This window comes from Carcharodon carcharias, chromosome 9 (genome assembly GCF_017639515.1).
Source record: "Carcharodon carcharias isolate sCarCar2 chromosome 9, sCarCar2.pri, whole genome shotgun sequence".
Taxonomy (NCBI): domain Eukaryota; kingdom Metazoa; phylum Chordata; class Chondrichthyes; order Lamniformes; family Lamnidae; genus Carcharodon; species Carcharodon carcharias.
Window position 1 is genome coordinate 160,473,788 of NC_054475.1, and position 24,561 is coordinate 160,498,348.

At 43.9% G+C, this 24,561-nt stretch overlaps 1 protein-coding gene and 1 long non-coding RNA gene across 6 annotated transcripts in view; one reads left to right on the forward strand and one right to left on the reverse strand.

Moving 5' to 3' along the window:
- Positions 1 to 4,711, forward strand: part of LOC121281790 — a 97,903-nt gene extending 93,192 nt beyond the window's left edge. Inside the window, exons 3-4 of the long non-coding RNA XR_005943932.1 lie at positions 1,533 to 1,612; positions 4,491 to 4,711. This is a non-coding gene — a long non-coding RNA (uncharacterized LOC121281790). The remainder of the gene's footprint in view (positions 1 to 1,532; positions 1,613 to 4,490) is intronic.
- Positions 1 to 24,561, reverse strand: part of zgc:66433 (uncharacterized protein LOC321250 homolog) — a 137,534-nt gene that overhangs the window by 29,025 nt on the left and 83,948 nt on the right. For all 5 annotated transcript variants that reach the window (XR_005943931.1, XM_041194775.1, XM_041194773.1 and 2 more), the window contains 3 exons: positions 22,955 to 23,087; positions 7,980 to 8,138; positions 7,345 to 7,413 (listed from right to left, as the gene is read on the reverse strand). Coding sequence is in view for 4 of the 5 variants with exons in the window: in XM_041194773.1 (XP_041050707.1) it covers positions 7,345 to 7,413; positions 7,980 to 8,138; positions 22,955 to 23,087 (361 nt within the window). In the remaining variant the exon portion in view is untranslated. The remainder of the gene's footprint in view (positions 1 to 7,344; positions 7,414 to 7,979; positions 8,139 to 22,954; positions 23,088 to 24,561) is intronic.

The following is a 24,561-nucleotide window of genomic DNA, read 5'->3' on the forward strand; positions in this document are numbered from 1 at the left end:
AGCTGTCGAGAGTGCTCTGGAACTAGGATCATAAGATCATAAGAAATAGGTGCAGGAATAGGCCATTTGATCCATAGAGCCTACTCTGCCATTCAATAAGATCATGGATGATCTGAGGGTGCTCTCAACTCCACTTTCTTGTCAGACCCTCCCCCATAACCTGAGTAAATCACCTCCTGACTCCCCCAAACCTGTCCACCATCCACAAGGCACAAGTCAGGAGTGTGATGGAATACTGCCCAATTGCCTGGATGAGTGCAGCTCCCACAACACTCAAGAAGCTCGTCACATCCAGGCCAAAGCAGGGTGTTTGATCGGCACCCCATCCACCAAATTAAACATCCACCCCTTCCATGACTGATGCACAGTGGCAGCAAGGTGTACTGTATACAAGGTGTGCTGCAGCAACTTGTCAAGTTTCCTTCAACATCACTTCCCACACCTGTGACCTTTACTATCTAGAAGGACAAGGGAAGCAGAGGCATGGGAACACCACCACCTGCAAGTTCCCCTCTGAGCCACACACCATCCTAACTTGGAACTATAGGCTGGGTTTTTCATCCTCAAGGCAGGTAGCAGGAGTCAGGAAAATGCCCAGCTCAGTCCGCAGTACTTGGGAGAAAATGCCCGCGAAGACAGGATTTTCTTTCCCAAGGTATTGGTGCAGGCTGCAGTTGAGCCATCATAATGAGGCTAGGCTGGGAGCCCAGAAATTGATTAGAGTACCAAAATACCTGAGCCCCAGAGAAAACACTGCTTGATTGACAGCTCTGGCTCTCTGAACTGCACAATGTATATTTATACACGATAAAGAGGTTTCAAGTGCTTATAGTTTCAGCTATTGATACTTTTAAAGTTTTGGATGATTGACACTTTTATTGTCCTGTAGTAAAAAGGAGATTTTTTAAAAGAAAGTGGAAAGTCAGGACTGTTTTTAAAAAGCTTTTTTTTATATGTCCTATTTTTACTGTGGAGTTATTTGGTTCTGTATGGTGTATAGTGGATGAATGGGCATCCAAGTGCCAAAGCTTGATATGGAGATTGTGCAGAGCCATGGGGAATGGGTGGAGGAGCATAGCTTGGCATGGAAGGTATGGGGGCCTTGGGGAATGGCTGGAGGTCCATACACTGGTATAGGGGTCATGAGGAGGAGTTTTGGACTTACTTTTCAAAAGGTTCCCTCATGCAGACTATAGTTCATGACATCTCTGAGGTGCCATGAACCACAACTCTTTGAAAAACTGGCCTGACTGCATGAAAATTGCAGAGGATGAAGACATGCCCATCCCCACAATGGAGCTGGCCAATTCAGGTGTGCAGGGTGCATGCTCGCAACCTGAACCAGACCACACCCTTAAAAGGCATTGTTACAAATCAGAAATCCTGGGAATGGAGTTGGAAAACCCAGTATCTGGTCCCGGCAGCCATTTTCAAAGATCCACAGAGTTGTGCTGACCCCGCAACAATCCAGCCATAAATTGTTGCTCCTTCAATGTCGCTGGATCAAAATCATGAAATGTCTTTCCTAACAGGACTGTGCATATCCATCACCAGATAGACTACAGCGGCTCAAGAAAGCAGCTCACCATCAACTTCTCACGGACAATTAGAGGTAGGCAAGAAATGTTGTCAGCAACTCCCACATCCTCAAAAAAAAACTTTGACTCCCTCGTAGATCAATAGTTTGTCCAACTAAGCCTTGACTATGTTCAATGACCCAGTCTCCACTGCTCTCTGGGGTAGTGAATTCCAAAGATTAATCACCCACTGAGAGAAGAAATTCTTCCTCATCTCCATTGTAAATGGGAGACCCATTATTTTTAAACTGTGCCTCCTAGCTCTAGATCCCCCCTATGAGGGGAAACATCCTCTGAGCATCCTCTGGGATGTTTCATTAAGACCATGTCTCATTCTTCAAATTCCAGCTAGGCTCAACCTGTTCAACCTTTCCCCATAAGAAAACCCTTTTGTCCTAGGAATCAGCCTGGTTAATCTCCCCTGAACTGCCTCCAGTGCAAGTAAATCCCTCCATATGTGAGGAGTCCAAAACTGCACATGGTACAGAGAGAGGAACAACTCACCTTACCCTTTTGGTGGAGCCTGGCTGCATCCATGCCAGCATAACCTGAGTGGAGTGGGTGGGCTCAGGATTGGCCAATTTCCCTGAGTGTTTCCTAAAACAGGATTGGGCTCTTCATTATACAAGTAAGGTGTCTAACGTATATTTTAGGTGGCTGTCCTTGATGCCTGATAATCATCCAAAGCCAATATAGCATCAAACGTTTTTCAGGCATTCTTGTGGCCCAGGGAGTGAGTATTTGGCCATATTTGGCTCCACTTTCCACATGGAAACCAGGTCCATTAATAATCTTCAACCCAGATTTCAGAGAATAAATTTCTAAAGACAGTGCCATCTCTGAAGGTCAAACCCAGCTAGCTTCTGAAATTTGAATCAAACATTTTATTGAAATGTAAATAGAATATTCCTCTCCAGAGGCAATAGCTGGGATGTTATATATTAAGTCCAGCTGAGATCCACACTACCATAATTGATAGTTATTGCCAAGAAACCCTCAGACGAAATCAAAATGAGAAGCAAGTTGTCTAAAAAGCCAGAAACTATTATGAGGCAGGACCAAATATAACATCCCATTCTCTCTAGAGTTTTCATTGAATAACTTATGGGATCCTGAGGCTGCAATGAAAATTAACTTTCTACAAATATGATCTCACTTCCAGAAGTGGCAAATGTTATATACAAATTACTAATCATCATAGGGCCATTCTTTTTTAGTGCATAATTGAGTGTTTTGGCACGGGAGAAAATTTCATTTATAACCTGTGCACTCAAGTCTCTGAGGATGTTCCCAAAATGCACGACTATTTGAATTTGAAGTCAAGTGGGTCAATGGGCAGCCATTTTGTCTACTTGACATTATTGAAATCAAATCAGCAATTTGCATTGGAATGCTCAATGAAAAAGCTTTTACAACAAACAAAAGACTACAATAAAAGAAAACAATGTGTCAAAACACAATACACAATGTGAGTGTAGCAAAGTCCAATACTGAATTCATCCTTGTGGCTCACAGCTCTGACACCTTTCCTATATTCCAGCGAATATTACACTGTGTTTATCAATCCTTGTTTTTTTTTCAATTAGAGATAATATGCTCTTAATTATTGTTATCAAACATTGTGTATATGCCCTATGGTGATACGCATGCAAGTGCTTCAAACAAAAGAAAAACTTGTATTTATATAGCACCTTTCAAAACCATTGCATTTTACAGACAATGATGTACTTTTGAAGTGTATTCACTGCTGTAATATTGGAAACACAACATCCAATTTGCACAGAGCAAGATCCCACAAACAGCTGTGTTAGTGACCTGATAATCTGTTTTTCTTTTGTGATGTTGATTGAGGGATAAATGTTGGTCAGGACACTGGGGATATCTCCCCCACTCTTCTTCAAAATAGTTTGGGATCTTTTATGTCCACCTGAGAGCATGAAGAAGGCTTTGGTTTAACATCTCATCTAAAAAAAACAGCAAGACAGTGCAGCACTCCCTCAGTACTGCACTTGAGTGTCAACCTTGATCTTTATACTCAAGGGCTGGATTTCACGGGGTGGGGGATGGTGGGAAGGGTGGTGGGAAGGATTGCTTACCCCCTCTGGAAGGAGGTCGATCCTTAAAAAGCCTGCCTTGCAGCTATAACACATTAGGTGTGGGCTAAACAGGCTAAGAGTCAGACTTGCACTCCTTAGTGGACAGGAAGGCCCATCCTTGAGAACTTCCAGCAAAACTGATTGGCTGGAAGCTCTTGCAGTCCCAGCAACTTCAGGGCTCAATAGTGGGCACTGCTGGGAATTTAAGGAGCCCCCAGGAAGAAGATGATGGCCATCAAAGACAGATATGTTCTGGGCCTTTAGGGTGAGAGGAGAGCCTAGGTAAGGGGGGTTGGGGGGTGGGGTGGGGTCAGGTTTTGGAGGGTAGGCAGGGAGGAACATAGGAAAGGTGACATCTTGAGGGGTGCCCCTGATGTGCACAGGGTTGAGCAACTCCCCCTCCTTTCCTGGCCACTGCCCAGAATTTAATTGCCACTCATTAGGCAGTTAAGGGCCTCAATAAGTCTAATGATGGGTGGCTTAATGGGCACCTTACCCACCCCCATATTGCAGGGAACAGATCAGGGATGGGCGGGAGGGAGCTGGACTGGGCACTCTACACATTTTATGTGCCCCCGCTCCTGCACCCAAAACATGCCCAGCAAGAGGGGAAGAGGGCTAAAATCCAACCTCAAGTATCTGGATTGGGACTTGAACCCCAAACCTTCTGGGTTAGACACAAACATGCAATCCACTGAACCACAGCTGAGCAACTGTCCTACCAACGAAGACTAATGATCCATAATCAGTTGAATTTTTACTGTTTCATAAAATGAAAGCTGTCTATTGTTATGCTGTTATTCTACTATTTATCTAGAATCCAACATTTATTAAGTCAAGCGCATATCTGTGATTTTCCACATGATTCTACCATGTCAACATCCTTGGAAGCCAGGATCACAACAAACCATCGCAAACCTGAGAGGAGGAGGAGCAAGTGCCTGCTCAACTTGTGGTGACTGGGGAAAGTGTGGAGCTTGAAAAGGAGGACTGGAAGTCCATACAGTCAGGTGGTGAGAGGCAATCCCCGACCCAGGAGTTCTGCAAAGGACCAAAAGTGTGAAGAGGGATGGACTGCCCAAGAGGAGATGTCCCTTTATCCCTCCACTGCGCTTCCAGAATCATTCAGAAATTGAACAACATCCCTCGTGTCAGGAACTGGAACGGATTTATCGATGTTGGATTCAATAGACGTAGGGACATAAATCCTTTTGCAAAAAAAAGTCCCGATAGTACATGGCAGTAAGTTGCAGCATTATGAGTTCTCCCTGATTGACATTTACTTGTGATATTCCAAGAGCCTTTTTCTATACTATTGTGCTGAAACCTCTTGGGAACATGCTTGACTTTGATGGAATTGTTTAAAAGTTGGCTGTAGCTTGGTACTGTTTCATACTGAGGGCAGCTCTATGTTGGATGACCAGATCGTGAGAAGTAAGATCTAGATATCCAATAGATGCAGTCATCTTGCGGCCCAATCTTCCCATCACATCTTTCATAATTGATAATTTCAACTCTGCCACTGCACTGAATTGTTCTTTAGTACTTTTCTAAAATAATTTGATTGTAATGTTTGCTAAAATCACAAAATGTATTTTAAAGTTGTGAACATAGCATCAACATGCCTACAATCCAACAGTTTCCACTCACCATATATAGCCTTATCAGGTTGCTTGGAATTAAAATTCTGTTTGTCCTCATTTTCAAATTTCATATAAAATGTTACTCGCTCTCTAAAGAGGAAAGATTAACCAAAGTTTCTTGTTACCCCGTGGCCCCTGGTGGAAGGACAAAAGTGCATATGTCGAGTAGGAATAGGATCAAGCTCAGTTACCATGTTTTCCTCCCACGGCCAAATAGTTTGTCAGTGGTTACCAGCCAGCTTCGCAAATGTCAAACAGCCACTTGGGTAAAGATATCGTGGAGGGCCGCAGCTGCCTGCAGAACTGCACCCAGGAGAAAATTGCCACCAGCAGAAAATTGTGAGGGCAAATATAATATTGACAGCAGTTTTAAAAAAATTGTCCCACCCACCCCTTGCTCAAAACGTATTATGTCTCTAACTTTCTCCAGTTCTGGTGAAAAGGCCACAGACCTGAAACGTTAACTCTGTTTCTCTTTCTCCACAGGTATTGCCTAACTTACTGAGTTTTTTTTTCCAGCATTTTCAGTTTCTTCGTCAAAAAGATAAGTTGCAAATGAGTATTTAAAGTTAACATGTGTTGCTTGAAGCATAAGCTCTTCATTATGATCTCCTTTCTGTTTCTTCTCGGTCTTGTCTTCATTCACTCACATACGAATAGCGCATGGCTTGGCTTGTGTCATTTTGCAATAGGTGCATGTCATTAGTCATAACTAGCAAGTTTCATCAGTGCATCTTCCAAAAATGATCTTCCTAGGTAAATACAGTAATATGATATATTGGCTTAGAGTTTGTACCAACTTCAGTTGGGTTTTGAGATTGGCCAAACCAGTGTAAAGGAGCAAGCACAACTCAGGTCAAGCGTAAATCAAGTTTTTGCAATCTTTAGCACATTGTTGAAAAAAAATCCCATTGGATGCTGACTCTACCCGCAGCCTGATAGAAATAATCACCATGGCGATTCTCCACACTTGTGCTCGTTTGCCACCGTAGAGGAAGCCTTTCAACTTAAGTTGGTATCTTTTAGGCCCAGAGGCATTAGTCAGCACAACTTAAAAGTTTTTACATGTTGATAAATATTCAAATTACTAAGAAACTGACAAGTGTACACCAGTGAATGTTTTAACGTAATTGTTTTTAATGTTCATTAATTTTAAATCAGGTTAAGTCACAGATGGAGCACAAGAGACTCTTATTAGAAATGCTTAGTCTTGTGGTGATAAACCCATTTTGATCTGTATTAATAAAACTTTCCAACTCTTAAACACATCAAGAGATTTTTTTATGCAAGGAAGAAAAATAAACAAATTCTGCCCTACTATGCTGCCTGATTGTGCTTGGTTTGGGGAATGGTCACGTCTAGATGTAACAACAGAATAAATGAGGGTTTCAGGAGGAGATGAGCTGAGGCAGGGTCAGAGTTGGGCAATCTTACAGAGGTGGAAAGTAGAGGTCCTGGAGGAAGATAGAGGGTAATGAGGAAACACAGGACAGAGAAGTTACTTATGGACTGCTCTGGCAAAGAGCTGACACAGACACAATGGGCCAAATGGTCTCCTTCTTTACCATAATTTATTTTGTTTAAGTCACCGAGAGTAGTTTCTAGGTTATCGTGGCTCTTATGGTCATAATCATGTAATTTTATTAACACATTCTTAGTACGGAGTCATATATATGCTGCCATTAAATTGGCAGGAAGGTTAAGAACCAGAGGGCACTGATATGAGGTAATTGGCAAAAGAATCTGAGGCAGCACAAGGAAAAATTCTTTTTACACAGCGAGTAGTTAGGATCTGGAATGCACTATCTGGGAGTGTGGCAGAGGCAGATTCATTCAAGACTTTCAAAAAGGAAAATTATTTGGGGAAAAAAAACAATTTCAGGGCTATGGGAAAGGGCAGGGGAGTGGGACTAGTTGAGTTGTTCTTGCAGAGAACCAGCACAGACACAATGGACTGAATGGCCTTCTATGCTGTAACCACTCTGATCCTATAACCACCAGCTGCAAAGAGAAAAGCTAAACTTTTACCTGTTCTTCATCTTCACTTTCCATTCCACCTAAACTCAAAGAACTGTGTCGCTCAACAAGGGCAGCAGGCTGGAGGGTAGAATTAGGGAGAGGGTTAGTGAAGGTCAAAGGCTGACTACTTTTGTTTGGCAAATGCCTGTGGAAGTAGAAGACAATAGGCATCAAATAGTAGATTAATTTAACATCATATTAACACAAGAACATAAGAATTAGGAGCAGCAGTAGACCATACGGTCTCAAACCTGCTCTGCCAGACCTTTTAAAAGGATAACGCGCACTATTAACAGATGAAGCACATTGGGGTAGGCTTTTCTCTCTGTTGCTGAATCCCTAAATTGGTGGTGGAACGGATTGCAGGCCTGTTATAAAATCCGCCACATACCATTCCAATTCCACTCGAGCACTGAAGATGAACGAATGCCTCATTATTTCCTCTGTCAACCACTTATACGCTACATCACAAGATTGACAGAAGAGAATGGAGCATTTCTGTCCAGGCTCATTGCCTGGCGGGAGGCCGTTGAACAATATCTAATGAGGCCCTGCTGTTACCGTTGGCCTTGTCAGATTCTTTGGCCAAGTTCAGCCTCCCCACACCCACTCCAGCTCCCGGCTAACATCGGGGCCTATTGTACCTTTGGAGTGGAGCACCTCAGCACTGCGTGAAGAGACGATATTTCTGGGGGACTTCTGGGCAACCCATCATCCTCTGAGAGAGTTCCTGCATCATCGGTCTTTTTGGTAGAAATCAGCACACCTGGAGAAGCCAGTCGGATGTTCTGCTGAAGTTGTAACTGAGGGAAAATAATGAATTATTCAGTGAGATGAGTCAAATGGAAACCCATCTATATGGAAGTTCTGAGCCTATCACACTTTAGATGCCAAAAGTTAGGAAGTTATCCATTTTACGCTGCTTCGTTCATGCAGAAATCAACAAATAATTTACTTCAAGATACCTTGAGTCAGCACTAATTAGACCATAAGGCCTTAAAGAAACATTGCATTAAGTACTGTGGCATTTCAGCAGCACAGAGATATGATGGAGCATTGTTGTTGAACAGTGTATCAAATGACCTATGAATGGGAGCTGTACCAATTTTATCAGTACTTTTCAGAAATATATTCGTAAAATCACATAGAATTTACAGCAGAGAGACAGACCACTCGGCCTCTATTGACCCCTCCACTGCTTTTGATTTGTCGTGCCATTTGTCCAACATCCAGTATTGGATGAGCAGCAATTTACTCCAGTTGAATGTTGAGAAGAGCAAATCCATTGTCTTTGGTCTCCATCACAAACACCATTCCCTACTCACTGAATTCTTCATTCTGGGGCTGAACCAGATTGTAAGCAACCTACTTGATAATGAGATGGCCTTCTAGCCTCATTCTCTCCTTAACCCCCAAGATCACCTAGTCGCACCTGCGTAACATCAACAGCTGATCTGCTGCTGAAACCCTCAGCTATGTCTTTGTTAGCTCTAGAGTTGGCAATTTCAGAATGCCTATCAAAAACCCTGCTGCCAGATTCCTAACTGACACTGGATCTAGATTAGCCCCTAGTGAAGCTGTTCCAGTACAACTACAACACTGGCATCTACCTGGCTATATGGAAAATTGCCCAGGTATGTCCTGTACATAAAAAGCAGAACAAACCCAACCTGGCCAATTACTACTCCACCAGTCCATTCTCAATCATCACAAAGTGATGAAAGATGTCGTGGGCAGTGCTATTAAGCATCACTTACTCAGGAATAATCTGCTCAGTGACGCCCAGTTTGGGTTCCTCCAGGGCCAATCAGTACCTGACCTCATTACAGCCTTGGTACAAACATGGACAAAAGAGCTGAATTCCAGAGGTGAGGTGAGAGTTACCGCCCCTGACATCAAAGAGCATTTGACTGAATGTGGCATCAAGGAGCCCTAGCAAAGCTGGAGTCAATGGGAATCGGGGGGAAAACTCTTCACTGATCAAAGTCATACCTGGCAAAATGAAATATGATTGTAGTTGTTAGAGGTCAATAATCTCAGTCCCAGGGCATCACTATAGGAATTCCTCAGGTTAATGTCCTAGTGCAACCATCCTCAGCTGCTTCATCACTGACCTTCCCTCCATCATAAGGTCAGAAGTGGGGATGTTAGCTGATGACTGCACAATGTTCAGCACCATTCGCAACTCCTCAGATAATGAAGCAGTCCATGTCCAAATGCAGCAAGACCTGGATCAAGCTTGGGCTGATAAGTGGCAAGAAACATTTGTGCCACACAAATGTCAGGCAATGATTATCTCCAACAGGAAAGAATATAACCATCTCCTCTTGACATTCAATGACATTATCATTGCTGAATCCCCCACTATCAACTTCCTGGGGGGTACCATTGACTATAAACTGAACTGGACCAACCAAATAAATACTGTGGCTACAAGAGCAGGTCAGGGGCTAGGAATCCTGCAGCGAGGAACTCACCTCCCGACTCCCAAAAGCCTATCCACCATCTACAAGTCAGGAGTGTGATGGAATACTCTCCACTTGCCTGGATGAGTGCAGCTCCAACAACATTCAAGAAGCACAGCACCAACCAGGACAAAGCATCTTGTTTGATTGGCACTACGTCCACCACCTGAAACATCCAGTCTCCACCACCTATATGAAGTGGCAGCAGTATGTACCATCTAAAAGATGCATTGCAGAAACTCAGAATGGTGACTTTGACAGCACCTTTCAAACCTGCAACCTCTATCATTGAGAAGGACAAGGGCAGCAGATAGATGAGACCACCACTGCCTGGAAGTTCCCCTCCAAGTCACTCACTATCCTGACTTGGAAATATATTGCCGTTCCTTCACTGTTGCTGGGTCAAAATCCTGGAACTCCCTCCCAAGGGGAGCACAGTGAGCATTGTGAGTGTACCCACACCACACAGACTGCAGCAGTTCAAGAAGGCGACTCACTACCAACTTCTCAAGGGTAATTAAGGGTGGGTAATAAATGCTGACCTAGCCAGCGACACCCACAACCCATGAAAGGATAAATGAAAAAAAAAATCCACCAGATCTGTGCTCACTGACCGACACTGGCTCACATGGCAAAGCCTTGATTTTAAAATTTATATCCTTGTTTTCATATTCTTCTATGGCATTGCCCTCTCTATCTCTGTAATCTCCTCCAGCCCTACAACCCTCTCTGATATCTGCACTCCTTGAATTCTGGCCTCTTGGGTATCCCTGATTTTAATTGTCCTACCATTGTTACCTGTGCCTTCAGCTGCCTGGGCCCTAAGCTCTCGGACTCTCCCCTTCAAACATCTCTGCCTCTTTACCTCTCTCTCCTCCTTTAAGACACTGCTTGAAACCCACTTCTTTGACCTATCTTTGGCTCTACTGTTTGGATATCCCCTCATGTGGCTCAGTGTCAATCTTTTTTTTGATAACACTCTCAAGAAGCACCTTGGGATGTTTTTCCATGTTAAAGTTGCTGTATAGATGCAAATTGGTATTGTTCTTCCTCGTGTTGCTGTATTGCTGGAAATATCCTAAATCAGATCCCACAATCGTCACTATCCATAGTGTTAGACAACGGCTGAATAACAGGAATGTTCATGTAGCCCGCACAGAGATATTTGGAATTGACATAAGAATTACCAATTCAGGATTAACACAGGAACTTCATCCTTTGGCTATAATTTTCAATGCAGCAAGAACCCCTCTCTAAGGAGATCAGTACATAAAGGCTGAACAACACAAAAGACTAAATAACTCACATTGAGGGTAGTGAGTAAGCATTAGGAAACCATTTTAATCTGTTCCTGTGGTGCTTTTGCAGTGATTCAGCAGAACACCTGTGGAGCCATTATGCTATAAATGGCTGGGTATAAGCACATAAAAATATAGGGGAAGACTTTTTCTTGATGCTGGCCATTGGGGTAAACTCATCTGGAAAAAAATTATTTGCAACATTAGTGCAACTAATACACATAGAAAATATTCCCTTGCATTGCCAATTTTACTCGAATTATGTAGGGACTGGGAACGTAAAAAAAAATAAGGCACTAGGCCCAGGCCCATACTGGGTGTAGTGTTCAATTGTTTGGTGTTTGATCACATGTGACTGTTTACTGTTGACTGCTCACTGTGTGTGATTAGTTAAGCCAAGGTGTGGTAACCGAGAAAGAGAAGCTAAACTTCAGGAACTGTAAGAATGAGACATTTTGTGACTTCAGAGACATTTTAAAAGCACTTGTAAATAAGTCCCTGCACACATATAATCTGGAGTGTATCATCTCTCCATATCTCCGAGGCATAAAATACAACATTGGGTGCATTCCCTAGAAGAGTGGGTGGAAGACTTTTGTATCACTTTGTGCAACAAGTTTGTGATGCTTTATATCATGCTGTCTGTAAGAGAGGGGACTGCCTACAAGTAATGAGTGTTCTGGCGCAATGTCTGATAAACTCCATAAATTTTGCACGCACCCCTCTTTGAAGATGGGCTCCAAATTTACCGACCTTCATACTTGATGCAAGATGTCTTTCATCTGAGGAACAGGTGTAGGCCTGCAGTCCTTCCGCAATTTAATTAGATTATGACTGATGTGTCTCAATCCCCTTGGTTTTGTAACACTTAATACCCTTAGCCAATAAAAATCTGTCAATCTCATTTTCTGAAATGTTCTTTTGGTCCCCAGTCTTCACAGCTTTTTGGGGGAGAAAGTTCTAGATTTCCGCTACCCTTTATGTCCTGACCAGGGGTGTAGTGCTGCCAGTGTGCACCAGAGCCCCACTCTGACACCTCCTATTTAAAGGTTTTAACATTCGCCGCTGGATAGTTAACGCTCCTTTGCTGATTGGCCATCCTTTATACGTCCCACTTGATTTTTCTTTCCACTGATCTCAGTGGAATCTACTCCATTAATTGTCTGATTGGATTTTAATCCTCACTGCCTCCAATATTGAAGCTACTTGTTTCCAGGAGTAACACATGCAGTGGGCATTTGGCTCATCAATGGCAATAACTGGAACTGGAGGGAAATCCTCTCGCAACCACATGGGGCTGCGTGACTTTTGACATAGAGGTGACTGGTGTGGAGACCATGTTGAGTGAATTCTACCTGCGTTATTATGTGTGGCACAATAGCAAGTTTGGCCATGACTTCCTGAAGTTTGAGTTCAGGCCAGATGGTAAAAGTTCATTGGAATGTCCAGAGCTCACCATGTGGCTGTGAATCTGGTCCCCAGCATCACAGATGCCAGTCTTCAGCCAATTCGATTCACTCTACGTGATACCAAGAAATGGTTGAAGGGGCTTGATAGTGCAAAAGCTATCAACCCTGACAATATTCTGGTAATTGCACTGAAGACTTGTGGGGATGTTCGTTGATGATTGCACAATGTTCAGCATCATTCATGGCTCTTCAGATACTGAATCAGTCCATGTCCAAATGCAGCTAGACCTGGACAATATCCAGGCTTGGGCTGACAAGTGGCAAGCAACATTCACGCCACACGAGTGTCAGGCAATGACCATTGCCAATAAGAGAGAATATAAGCATCTCCCTTTGACATTCAATGACATTACCATCACTGAGTCCCTAACTATCAACATCTTGGGGGCTACCATTGACCAGAAATTGAACTGGACTAGCCATATAAATACTGACGGCTACAAGAGCAGGACAGAGGCTAGGAATCCTGCGACAAGTAACTCACCTCCTGACTCCCCAAAGCCTGTCCACCATCTACAAGGCACAAGTCAGGAGTGTGATGGAATACACCCCACTTGCCTGGATGAGTGCAGCTCCGACAACACTCAAGAAGCTTGACACCATCCAGGTAAAAGCAGCCCGCTTGATTGACACCACATCCACAAACATTCATTCCCTCCACCACCAATGCACAGTAGCAGCAGTGTGTACCATTTACAAGATGCACTGCAGGAATTCACCAAGACTCCTACGACAGCACTTTCCAAACCCACGACCACTACAATCTAGAAGGGCAACAGCAGCAGGGAGATGGGAAAACCATCACCTGGAAGTTCCTCTCCAAGTCACTCACCACCCTGACTTGGAAAAATATCACCGTTCCTTCACTGTCACTGGGTCAAAATCCTGGTACTCCCTCCCTAACTGCACTGTGCATGTATGTACACCACAATGACTGCAATAGTTCAAGAAAGCAGCTCACCACCACTTTCTCAAAGGAAACTAGGGATGGGAAATAAATGCTGGCCCAGGCCAGCAAAGCCCACATCCTGTGAATGAATTAAAAAATAAAAGCCTTGGACGGTTAAGAGGTGTTGGAGGGAAGACTGGCCTCTGGGTCCCAGGCATTATGCTACTGCTGCTGAATGTCTGAGTCACTGTGCAGCAGCAGCAACAGCAGTAACCCTCCTGTACAGCCACCTGAATCTAAAAAATACAGACCTTACAACTCCCTGCACACAGCTTTCTCATAAAAAGGCATTTCAGGGTCTTTGAAGCTCAGGGTTCTTGGGATCTAAAGCAGCATCAATATCTGCAGACACCCTGCTGTGTTTGCCTACTGAACATTAATTCCTTGGCTGTGATGGAATGAGGATGCAAACTGCAGTATAGTGCTTTTAATCCCTGCTGGCAGCTTTACATGGAATTTACAGCACTGAAGCAAACCATTTGGCCTACCCTGTCTATGTTGATGTTTATGTTCAACACAAGCCTCGTTCCACCATTTTTGTTCACACTATCAGGGTAACCTTCAACTTCTTTCTTCCTCATGTGTTTATCAAGTTCCTTATATGGAATCATAGAATGATTACAGGACAGAAGGAGGCCAGCACATTGTCCTCGTGTCAGTTCTCAACAACAGCAACTCAGCTAGTCCCCCTCCTCCGCCACTTCCCCGCAGTCCTGTAAAATCTTTTCTCTTCAGATAGTTATCCAATTCCCTTTTGAAAACCGCAATTGAATCTGTCTCCAACGTATGCTCAGGCAGTGCATCCCAGATCCAAGCCACTTGTTGCAGGAAGAAACGTTTCCTCATGTCGCCTCTGGTTCTTTTGTTATTCACCTTACGATTCTCAGCCTTCTGCCGATGGGAACAGTTCCTCCCTGTTTACGGTATTCAGACCCCCTCAATGATTTTGAACACGTCTAACAAATCTCCTCTCAGCATTCTCTTCTCAAAGGAGAACAGCCCCAGGCTCTGCCAATCTATCCGCATTAACTGAAGTCTCTCATCCTCGGAATCACTCTTGTAAATCTTTTCTGCACCCTTTCGAAAACCTTCACATCCTTCCTGCTGAGGCTGAACTTACTGCTTTTTAACTTACTGTTCATAACTTACTCTGTGCTCCTCTTTATATAATCGAGGATTCAGTATAAATTATTAACTGCTTTCTCAACCTGCCCTGCCATGATTTATGCACATATACACCCAGGTCCCTCTGCTCCTGCATTTCCTTTAGAATTGTACCCTTTATTTTATGTCACCTCTCCTCATTCTTCTGATCAAAACGTATCACTTTACACTTCCCTACATTAAATTTAATCTGCCATGTGGCTGTCCATTCCACCAGCCTGGCTATATCTTCTTGAAGTCTCTATCACGATCCTCCTCACGGTTCACAATACGATCAAGTTTTGCATCATATTCAAATTTTGAAATTGTGCGTTGCACACCCAGGTCCAGGTGATTAATATTAATCGAGAAAAACAGTGGTCCCTCTTTATACCATCCCCCAATCAGAAATAAGTAAAATTTTCTGTAATTCATGTTTTTAATAGCTTGAATGAAATAATTAAACTGTTGCATAATGAAATTCTAGCTATGCCAAAGACTAATGATTCAAAATACCACATGGTTCGAAATAAAACGCCTACTGGCACTAATATTTTTCACTTAAGGAGCACAGTTTTAGTGATGTTTTGGGGACTCAAATAGTAATTGCATAGGAAAACAATGTAATAGTAGATTTAGAAATTATATGGCCAACCAATTTTCTTAGAACTCCGGCACCTCAAAATTTGGCATTACATCCCTGGTCCTGACACCACCCCTGAACTACCAGCTCTAATTTTAAGATTATGACTCTTTACTCAGGAATTTCCCCCCCATGAGGGGAAATAGTTTCTCTCTATGTACCCTATCAGCTCATTCACAGATCAGGCAGCATCAGTGGAGAAACCACACCTGGAGTATTGTGTGCAGTTTTGGTCTCCTTACCTAAGAAAGGATAGACATACCATAGAGGGAGTGCAGCAAATTCCTGGGATGGCAAGATTGTCGTATGAGGAGAGGTTGGGGCCACTAGGCCTGTATTCACTGGAGTTTAGAAAAATGAGAAGGGATCTCATTGAAACGTATAAAATTTTGACAGGGCTGGACAGACTGAACGCAGGGATGATGTTTCCTCTAGCTGGGGGGCGGGGGGGTGGGCCTAGAACAAGGGGTCATAATCTCAGGATACAGGGTAGGTCATTTAGGACTGAGATGAGGAGGAGCTTCTTCACTCAGAGGGTGGTGAACCTGTGGAATTCTCTACCACAGAAGACTGTGGAGGCCAAGTCACTGAATATATTTAGACCAATTTCTAGACTCTAAAGGCATCATAGGGTATGAGGAGAGAGCAGAAGTATGATGCTGAGATCGAGGATCAGCCATGATCATGTTGAATGGTGGAACAGGCTCGAAGGGCCAAATGACCTACTCTTGCTTCTAATTTTCTATGTTTCTCAGTTTCCAAAACTTCCCAAAGATACTTGAAAATCAAGAGGTGAGAGGGAGGGAGGAACTTAAAACAATCACCATTGTTAGGGGAAAGGTGCTGGGAAAACTATTAGACCTAAAGGCTGCAGAGATAATAGATGCATTGGCTATAATCTTTCAAAATTCTTTGGATTCTGGAAGGGTCGCTGTGAATTGCAAAACAGCTAATGTAACACTTTTATTCAAGAAAGAAGGGTGTCAGAAAGCAGGAAACGACAGGCCAGTCACAGGGAAACTGCTAGAATCCATTATTAAGGAGGTTATAGCAGGATGCTTAGAAAATCATAATCTGACCAGGCAGACTCAACACGGCTTTGCAAAAGGAAAATCATGTTTTACTACTTTATGAGAGTTTTTTGAAGAAGTTACAAGCAGGGTGGATAAGGGGGGACCTGTAGATGTGGTGCACTTGGATTCCCAGAAGGCATTTGATAAGGTGCCACATCAAGATTTACTATTCAAGACAAGATTACACAGGGGAGAATTTTCTCCCCGCCGGGCAGGCGGTTTGAGAGCAGACGTGGGCGCGCCGCCATTTTGCATGGGTGGGCCAATTAAGGCCCGCCCAGCGTGACGTGCACCCGGAAGCGCTGAGTATTACACGTGAGGGCGGGGGGAGGAGACAGAGTCAGCACGGAGCTGCCTCAGGGAGTTTAATTTAATAATAAAACATTGCAAAAAAGAAAAAAAAAATACTCAGACATGTCCCCTCATGAGACAGTGTCACATGGGCTGGGACATGTTTATGTATTTTAATAAAAAATCTTATTTAATTTATAAACCCTTCATGAAGCCTCATTCTGCCCTTAAGGTTGGACGGGCAGCTCTGACAATGTCTTTAATGAGATAATTAATGGCTTTAACAGGCCTTTGACAGCTCAATGGGCATGCAGCCAACTCCGGTGCGCACCCGCCAAACTGAAGATCGGAATGATGTGTGGTGACGTTGGGAATATTCAGGTCATAGTCTACAGGGTAACATATTAGCATGGATAAAGGATTGGTTAACTCACAGGAAACAGAAGGTAGGGAGAAATGGGTCTTTTGCAGTTTGGCAAGCCATAACTAGTGGAGTGCCACAGGGATTAGTGCTGGGCCTCAAATATTTACAATCTGCATCAATGACTTGGATGGAGGGGACCGAATATATGGCAACTAAATTTGCTGATGACACCAGGATAGGCAAGAAAGTAAGTGGGTGAGAGTCTGCAAAGGGATATACACTGATTAAGTCAAAAATTTACCAGATGCAGTAAATGTGAACTTGTCCACATTGGCAGGAAGAATAGAAAAGCAGCATGTTATTAAATGGGGAGAAATTGCAGAACTCGATAGTACAGAGGGGTCTGGGTGTCCTGGTACATGAATCACAGTAAGTTAGTATGCAGGTACAGTAAGTAATTAAGAAGGCAAACAAAATGTTGGCTTCTGTTGCAAGGGGGATGGAATATAAAAGTTGTGATGTTTTACTGCAGCTGTACAGAGCTTTGGTGAGACCACATGTGGAATATTGTGTATAGTTTTGGTCTCCTCACTTGAAAAAAGATATAATTGCATTAGAAGCAGTTCAGGGAAAGTTCACTTGACTCATTCTTGGGGTGAGGAGCCTACCTTATGATGAGAGGTTGAACAGATTGGACCTATACCCATTGAGGTTAGAAGAATGAAAGGTGATCTTATTAAAACAGATAAGATTCTGAGGGGACTTGATAGGGTGGATACCAGGAGGATGTTTCCAATTGTGGGGGAGTCTAGAATCGGGGACACAGTTTAAGAGCAAGAGGTCTCCCTTTTAAATCAAAGATGAGGGGATTTTTTTTCTCTCAGACGGTTAACAGTATGTGGAACTCTCTTCCCCAGGAAGCAGTGGAGGCAGGGTCATTGAATTCATTCAAGGCAGAGTGAGACAGATTTTTGATAGACAAGAACGTCAAGGGTTATGGGGGCAGACAGGAAAGTGGAGTTGAAACCATGACCAGATCAGCCATGATCTTACTGAACGGCTGTGCAGGCTCGAAGGGCTGAATGGCCTGAAGTCCTATGTTCCTAAGCTCCTTTAGGAGATGTTAATGGGCTGGAACCATTCGGGAATGCAATTTTTAAATAGGATTCAGCAAACCATAACAATCGGGTGTACGTCAGTGCACAGATGTCAGGTGAGCTGTGGGGGCGAAAGGAATATTTTTCATTCGGCAGTGAAATTTATGGGGTCCTGGGTAATCGGTGCTGGAATTTGCACCTTACCATAATTTGGCTTGGTCATCCTCATTCCCAAGCATTTATCCTACAGAAGCTGTTTGTTTTCCAGCTTTCCAGCGTCTGTGGTATTTTGCTTTTCTATCAAAGCATCTTAAAGGTTCAAATTTTCCCAAATCTTTTTAAGTGCCTGGAATTTGAATTACAGTGGTTCCAATCCCTAAATATAAGCCTGGTGAAAACACAGGGCACAGTAATAGTTGCCTATGAAGGCTTCAAGGTTAGAAATATCAAGCAAGAACTGACCTTGTGAATAGATAGGAATGTCGGTTGCTTAACAGTAGCCCTATAGTTGTTATCTTATGATGGAATAATATTTAACCCAATAAATACATTTTATTTTGAGCTTGGGGACATTGTCAAAGTAAAAGAGGGTTTGCTCTGCACCTGGCTGTGTTATCCCGGATGCAAGAGTGTTTCGTGCTGGCTCTGGATGCCTGAAATATGATGACCACCTCTCTCTTTTCCTCTAATTTTATTATTTTTACAGGTATTCTTGTTCAAAACTGCCACTAAAATAACAAGAAGGGGAATTCAGAATGGCCATTTGATCCTCCATACATTACTGTCCTCCTCATAGCATTAAAGCCTTTTATATCCTGCGAACAGATTATTCTCCATGCGGTTCTTTCTCCTGACTTGCTGTGTTAGAAGGGGGCAATGGTCCTTTGCTGAAAAACCTGAATCAAAAAGCTACACTAAAGGGACGGTGGGTATAACCTGGGAATCTTCAGAGTACTTGTGACAACAGGCTGATGATGTTTGTGGTGGAATTGGTGTGTTTGATACTTCTGTTTCAGATAGGTACCTGCATCCCTTAAACAAATGAGACAAATAAACTCTCTCTGACTTCCCAAGCACCCGTTAAGAGTTCAAATACGGACCTATGCTGCATTAAAAATCTTCTGTCTAACACATTCTTCCTATTAACCTCCAGACATCACACTTCTGGGTATCCTTTGGGGCACAACGAGCAACACCATGGCCAGAATATTACGCTGGGCGTGGGGGGCGTGCATCCTGACGTCATTGATAATTGAAAGGCCCATTAAGACCATTAACAAGCCAATTAAAATCAAATTTACGCTGCCCGTCCAACCTTTCGGTTGGTGGGCAGGCGAAAAAGCCAAGCAGCCTTTACATTTTTTAGGAGACCTCATCCACGAGCGGGATTAGGTTTCCTAAAGCAGATTAAATAAAAACTTTATGTTGGAACTTAAAACATGTCCCATCTCATGTGACAGAGTCACCTGAGGGATCACGTTTTTAAAAATTTTTACTGTGTTTATTAATTTTTTTAAAAAAGCGCCTCGGGGAGACTGAAGCACTCTTTCGCGCGCATGTGTGAACTGCGTGCTAGGCCCGGCTCTCCCTCCCCACCCTATCCCACCCGCGCAGGTAGCACTGAGCACTGCCGCTCACGATCCACGCAGGGCTGGCCTTAATAATCCTGCCCGTGTGAAATCGCGGTGCGGAGCTGATCACCCACCCACTCCAGCCGAGCCCGCCCGACGAGGGGGAATTTCTGGCCCATGGGAACTTAACCCGCACTACCTGAAACTTTGCAGTTTTAAAGTTTCTCTTATTGATTCAGTAAAATTACTGTTGGTTGGCAATGTTAAGTTATCAATTGTTTAAAAACACAATTCATTACCTAAGTAACTCCATATTTCAACTGCAAAGTCAATTAACACCCTTAACAACACTTTCCACAACCTAAGGATATGTGAACGTGCTCCACAGCCGACGAAGTACTTTTGAAGTGTAGCCACTGTTGTAGGAAACATGGCACCCAATTTGTGCACAGCAAGCTCCCAAAAGCAGTAATGTGATCATGGCTAGATAATTTGTTTTTAAGGAATTTGATTAGCACCATGGTATCTTCCACAACCACCTGAGAGGGAAGAAGATGGGCTTGGTTTAATGTCACATTTGAGAGACAGCATCTCCAACAGCACAGCATACCTTCAGTACTGCATTGGAGTGTCAGTTTAAATTATGTGCTCAAGTCACTGGAGTGAGGCTTGAATCCCAACATTGAACTCACTCAAAGGTAAGAGTGCTACCAACTTCTTTGTTCTTTCATGAAATGTGGGTGTCACTGGTAAGGCCTGTATCTGTTGCTGAGCTGAGTGGCTTGTTCAGCCATTTCAGAGTCAACCACATTGCTGTGGGTCTGGAGTCACATGCAGGCCAGACTGGATAAGGATAGCAGACCCCTTTCCTAAAGGGCATTACTAAACCAGATGGGTTTTTTTTTACAAAATTCAATGATACTTTTATGGTTACCATTGCTGAGAATAGCTTTGTAATCCCAGATTTATTCATTACTATCTGCTATGGTGGGACTTGAACCCATGTCCCCAGTGCATTAACCTGGGCTTTTTTAAAAAATTTGTTCATGGGATGTGGGCATCGCTGGTTGGGCCAGCATTTATTGCTCATCCCTAATTGCCCTTGAGATGGTGGTGGTAAGCTGCCTTCTTGAACCGCTGCAGGCCATGTGGTGTAGGGCCTCTGGATTACTAGTCCAGTGACAACAGCACTGGGCTACTGTCTCCATGAGTCACAGCTGATACCAATATTCATGCAAATTTGGTTTTTATTGCTATTAAATATTGCTGCATCCAAGACCATAGGTTCTGCACCATGAGGGGTATAGCCTCAAGTTGAAAAGGCTTTGAATTACATGAAATAACACTGAAGGTACAGCACTGACATAGGCCATTCAGCCCAACGACATGAGCCTCCTTCTGCCTTATTTCATCTCGTCCTATTAGCACACATTTCTATCCTGTTTTCACTCATGTGCTTCCCCTTAAAGACATCCATGCTATCCACCTCGTAGTGCTAGCGAGTTCCTGGGTGAAAGGGTTTCTATCGAATTCTTTAATGGAATTATTGGTTACTATCTTAAATTCATGGCCAATAGTCCTGGACTTGCCCCACAAGTGAAACCATCGTTGAGATGGTGTATTTACATCCTCTGATTTACTTTGGATGGAATTCCTGCGTCATGATCTGTACAAATGAATAATAATCACAGAGCCTCTGTACCAGGCTCTCACAATACTAAGATTAGACCAACCACTCCTCCCCCACACCACAACATCCACTGACACACCCAGTCCCAAATCTCAGTCCCTATGGGAATATTAAGAGTGGTACTTAGTGGCATCTGGTTGGAAATTGTGTTTTACAGTGAACAGACTTTTCTTGACTTATTATGCTTTTAGTAAGTGACTCTCTCTGAATGATAGCAGTTTGAAGTTGCAATTTTAGACACTCGCAGCATTCTGATTTGCTTTCAACAAAGTCAGCCAGTAAAACTGTGGATTTAAATAGCCAAGTGATAGCAGTGCCGTCTCTAATTCAGATCAAATAACAGGAGAAAAAAATGATTGAATAACGTCTCCATGCCAAAGGTCAGAGATAAGCTCCCTAAAGATAGATGTTTTGACGTTCATTTGATCTTTATTTTTAATGCAGTAATAATCATAATTACTGTGGCAATAGTGTGGGTCAGTTGGTCTCACTCTTGTCTCTGAGTTTAGAGAATTGTGAGTTCGAGTCTCACTCCACTCCAACCTGTTGGAATTGAAGGAGTTCTGCACTGCTGGAGATGTGGGACTGGATTGTGAGCTGAGGTGGTGCTCCCTGCATCCCAGAGGAAATGTTATGGGTGAGCCCGCCTTCACTTGGTTAGCCCGCTCCACTTTAATTTTTTGGACCCAGCCACTCTTGCAGGGTTAAACCAGAATGGCAGTGTAATGAGGCCCTTACCTGTGCATTAAATGCCCACTTAAGGGCTTCAATTGGGCAAGGGGCAGATGACCCAGACGACACCTCCCCCACCCCTTGTAAAGTCACAGTGGGTGGCGGGCAGGTGATGCAGCACCCTAGTTTTCGGGTCCACCTGCCCGTTTTCCCACCTGCAGATGGCCTGTAAATTTCAGCCCGTGTTTTCTTCATCCTTATTGGTCTTGGCAGAAAGCAAGACTTGCATTTAGGTAGCAACCCTTTACAGCACCTGGATACCCCGAAGCACCTCACAACCAACGAAGTACTTGGTAGTCATGTTGAAAATGTGGCCGCCAATTTGTGCACAGCAAGCTCCCGCAAACAGCAATACGATAATGGCCGGATAATCTGCTTTTTGTGATGTTGATTGAGGGGTAAATATTGACCAGGTCATTAGGGATAATTCCCCTGCTCTTCTTCAAAAGAATGCCATGGGATTTTTTTACATCCTTTTTGAGTGGGCAGACTGGGGCTCAGTTTAACATCTCATTTGAAAGACAGCACGTCTGACACTGCAGCACTCTCTCATTACTGTGGTGGAATATCAGCCTTGATTTTTGCACTGAAGTTAGATTCGGAGTCATAAACTTTTGACTCGGGCACAAGGATGCTAACAGGACCACAGTGGACATTTGAGCTTGTTTTATCTCTCTCAGGTGCTTTTGTGCCTGCTGGGACAGGCAGGGGGAATAGAAAGTGTCAATGATGAAACTCCCAGCCTCTTCAGTGTGGTACAATCTTGACGAACCATTTGGCCTTTCTCTTAGCCATTAACGTTCGTACGCATGAACAAGCTGCCGTTTCACTCACCTGCAATGCTTTCACCCTGCCGGGCATATTTTCCTGAGATGTCACTCTGACCGGCGCAGTCTCGGAGATGGATAGTTCCGGAATAAAAATGCTGTCATGTGACACAGCTCTGTTTCCAATGCTGCTCTGAGAACTGAAATAATAAACATTAACTGATATAGCACTGCAGGTTATTATGTAACACCTCTGAGGAAGGAAAAGCACATTAGGGGGATTGTTTTATTCCTTCATCGTTCATTTTCAATGTTATCAGTGATATACTGGCACCGCAGCAGGAAGTAAGGTTTTAGTTCCAAGCAGCAATAAATTTTAACATATGTTCCTTTTATTTCATATCCTAATTCCGCAAACTGCTGCTCACTAGATCAGATGTATAACTAGCGTCTTCATGCAATTTTCCTTTCCATTGTTTTAACTGGGATGTTGGCCTATTCACTTTCAATGATGTGATACCTGCTATAAAATAATGGACCAGGCAACATTGACCTACAGGTTGAGTGCTTGCTCCACAAGCTCAGAAAGAGCAGCTTCTAGAGAGAGTTGGCCAAACTGTGGCTCTCCAGCAGCATAGGGCTCTTTTTACAGATAGAATGCGTCTTTCCAGATAAAGGAGAGACGTTGTTCAGGTGGCGATATTAATCTGGACGGGTCTGAAGAAGCGGGTGGGCCCCTGGCTGGGTATGTGAAGCCATCACAACCACCACCAACCCAATTCTAACCTGACTGGTCCAGCCTGATTTCGTGATTCAGTGATACAGAGGCCGTGCCCCCCAGTAGCTGTTGCTCTCAGGTGCAGCTTGCAGAGCACCTTCCCACACTGTGTCGTCTGCTTGCTGCTGCCTCGGCTGCAGGGGTTGTTGTCGCTGGACTGGGGTGAGAGCAGGGGTGTGGGGGGTGGGGGGGTGGGGGGTGGGGGCGGTACGGTGCTGGGAATAGGGACAGCAGGTGGCTGGGGATGGAGTGGGGGGTGTGGGGGCTGGGAGCTGGGGAGGACGAGAGTGCGGGCGGAGGGTGGTGAGGCTGAGAATCGGAGCCTGGGGTTTGGGCCCTGACAGCCGCTTACCTTCACTCCAGCTCTCTTGCATCTGGTGGTGGGAAGGGTGAAGCAGGAGGAAGGGATGAATGAGTGTGGCTGATTGGAGAGGGAGAGCATGAGTCATTGAATGGGGATGGGTGGGGGGTCACGAGTGAATGGGGAGGATGAGTGGGGAGGGAGGGCAAGAGTGAGTAGGGACTGAGTGGGGAGGGAGGGTACAATTGAGTGAATGAATGGGATGGAAGGGAGGGTATGAGTAAGTGAGAGCTGGAGAGGGAGGGCAAATAACTGTGTGCAATAGTCATAAAAATGTGTCTGTAAAGGTTGTCTGTGTCTTACAGCTCACGAATATCTGAAGATTATCGTATGCCATTCCAAGGTTTGGAAGGTTTGGCCACCCCTATCCCAGGCTAAACTGAAATTGATTACATTTTTGTGAGACAAGGATATTAAGGATGGATGGAGTTAAGATACAGATGAGGCATGATCTCACCTCCTGACTCTCAAAATTTGCCAACCACCTACAAGGCTCAAGTTAAGGGTGTGATGCAATACTGTCCAACAACACTCC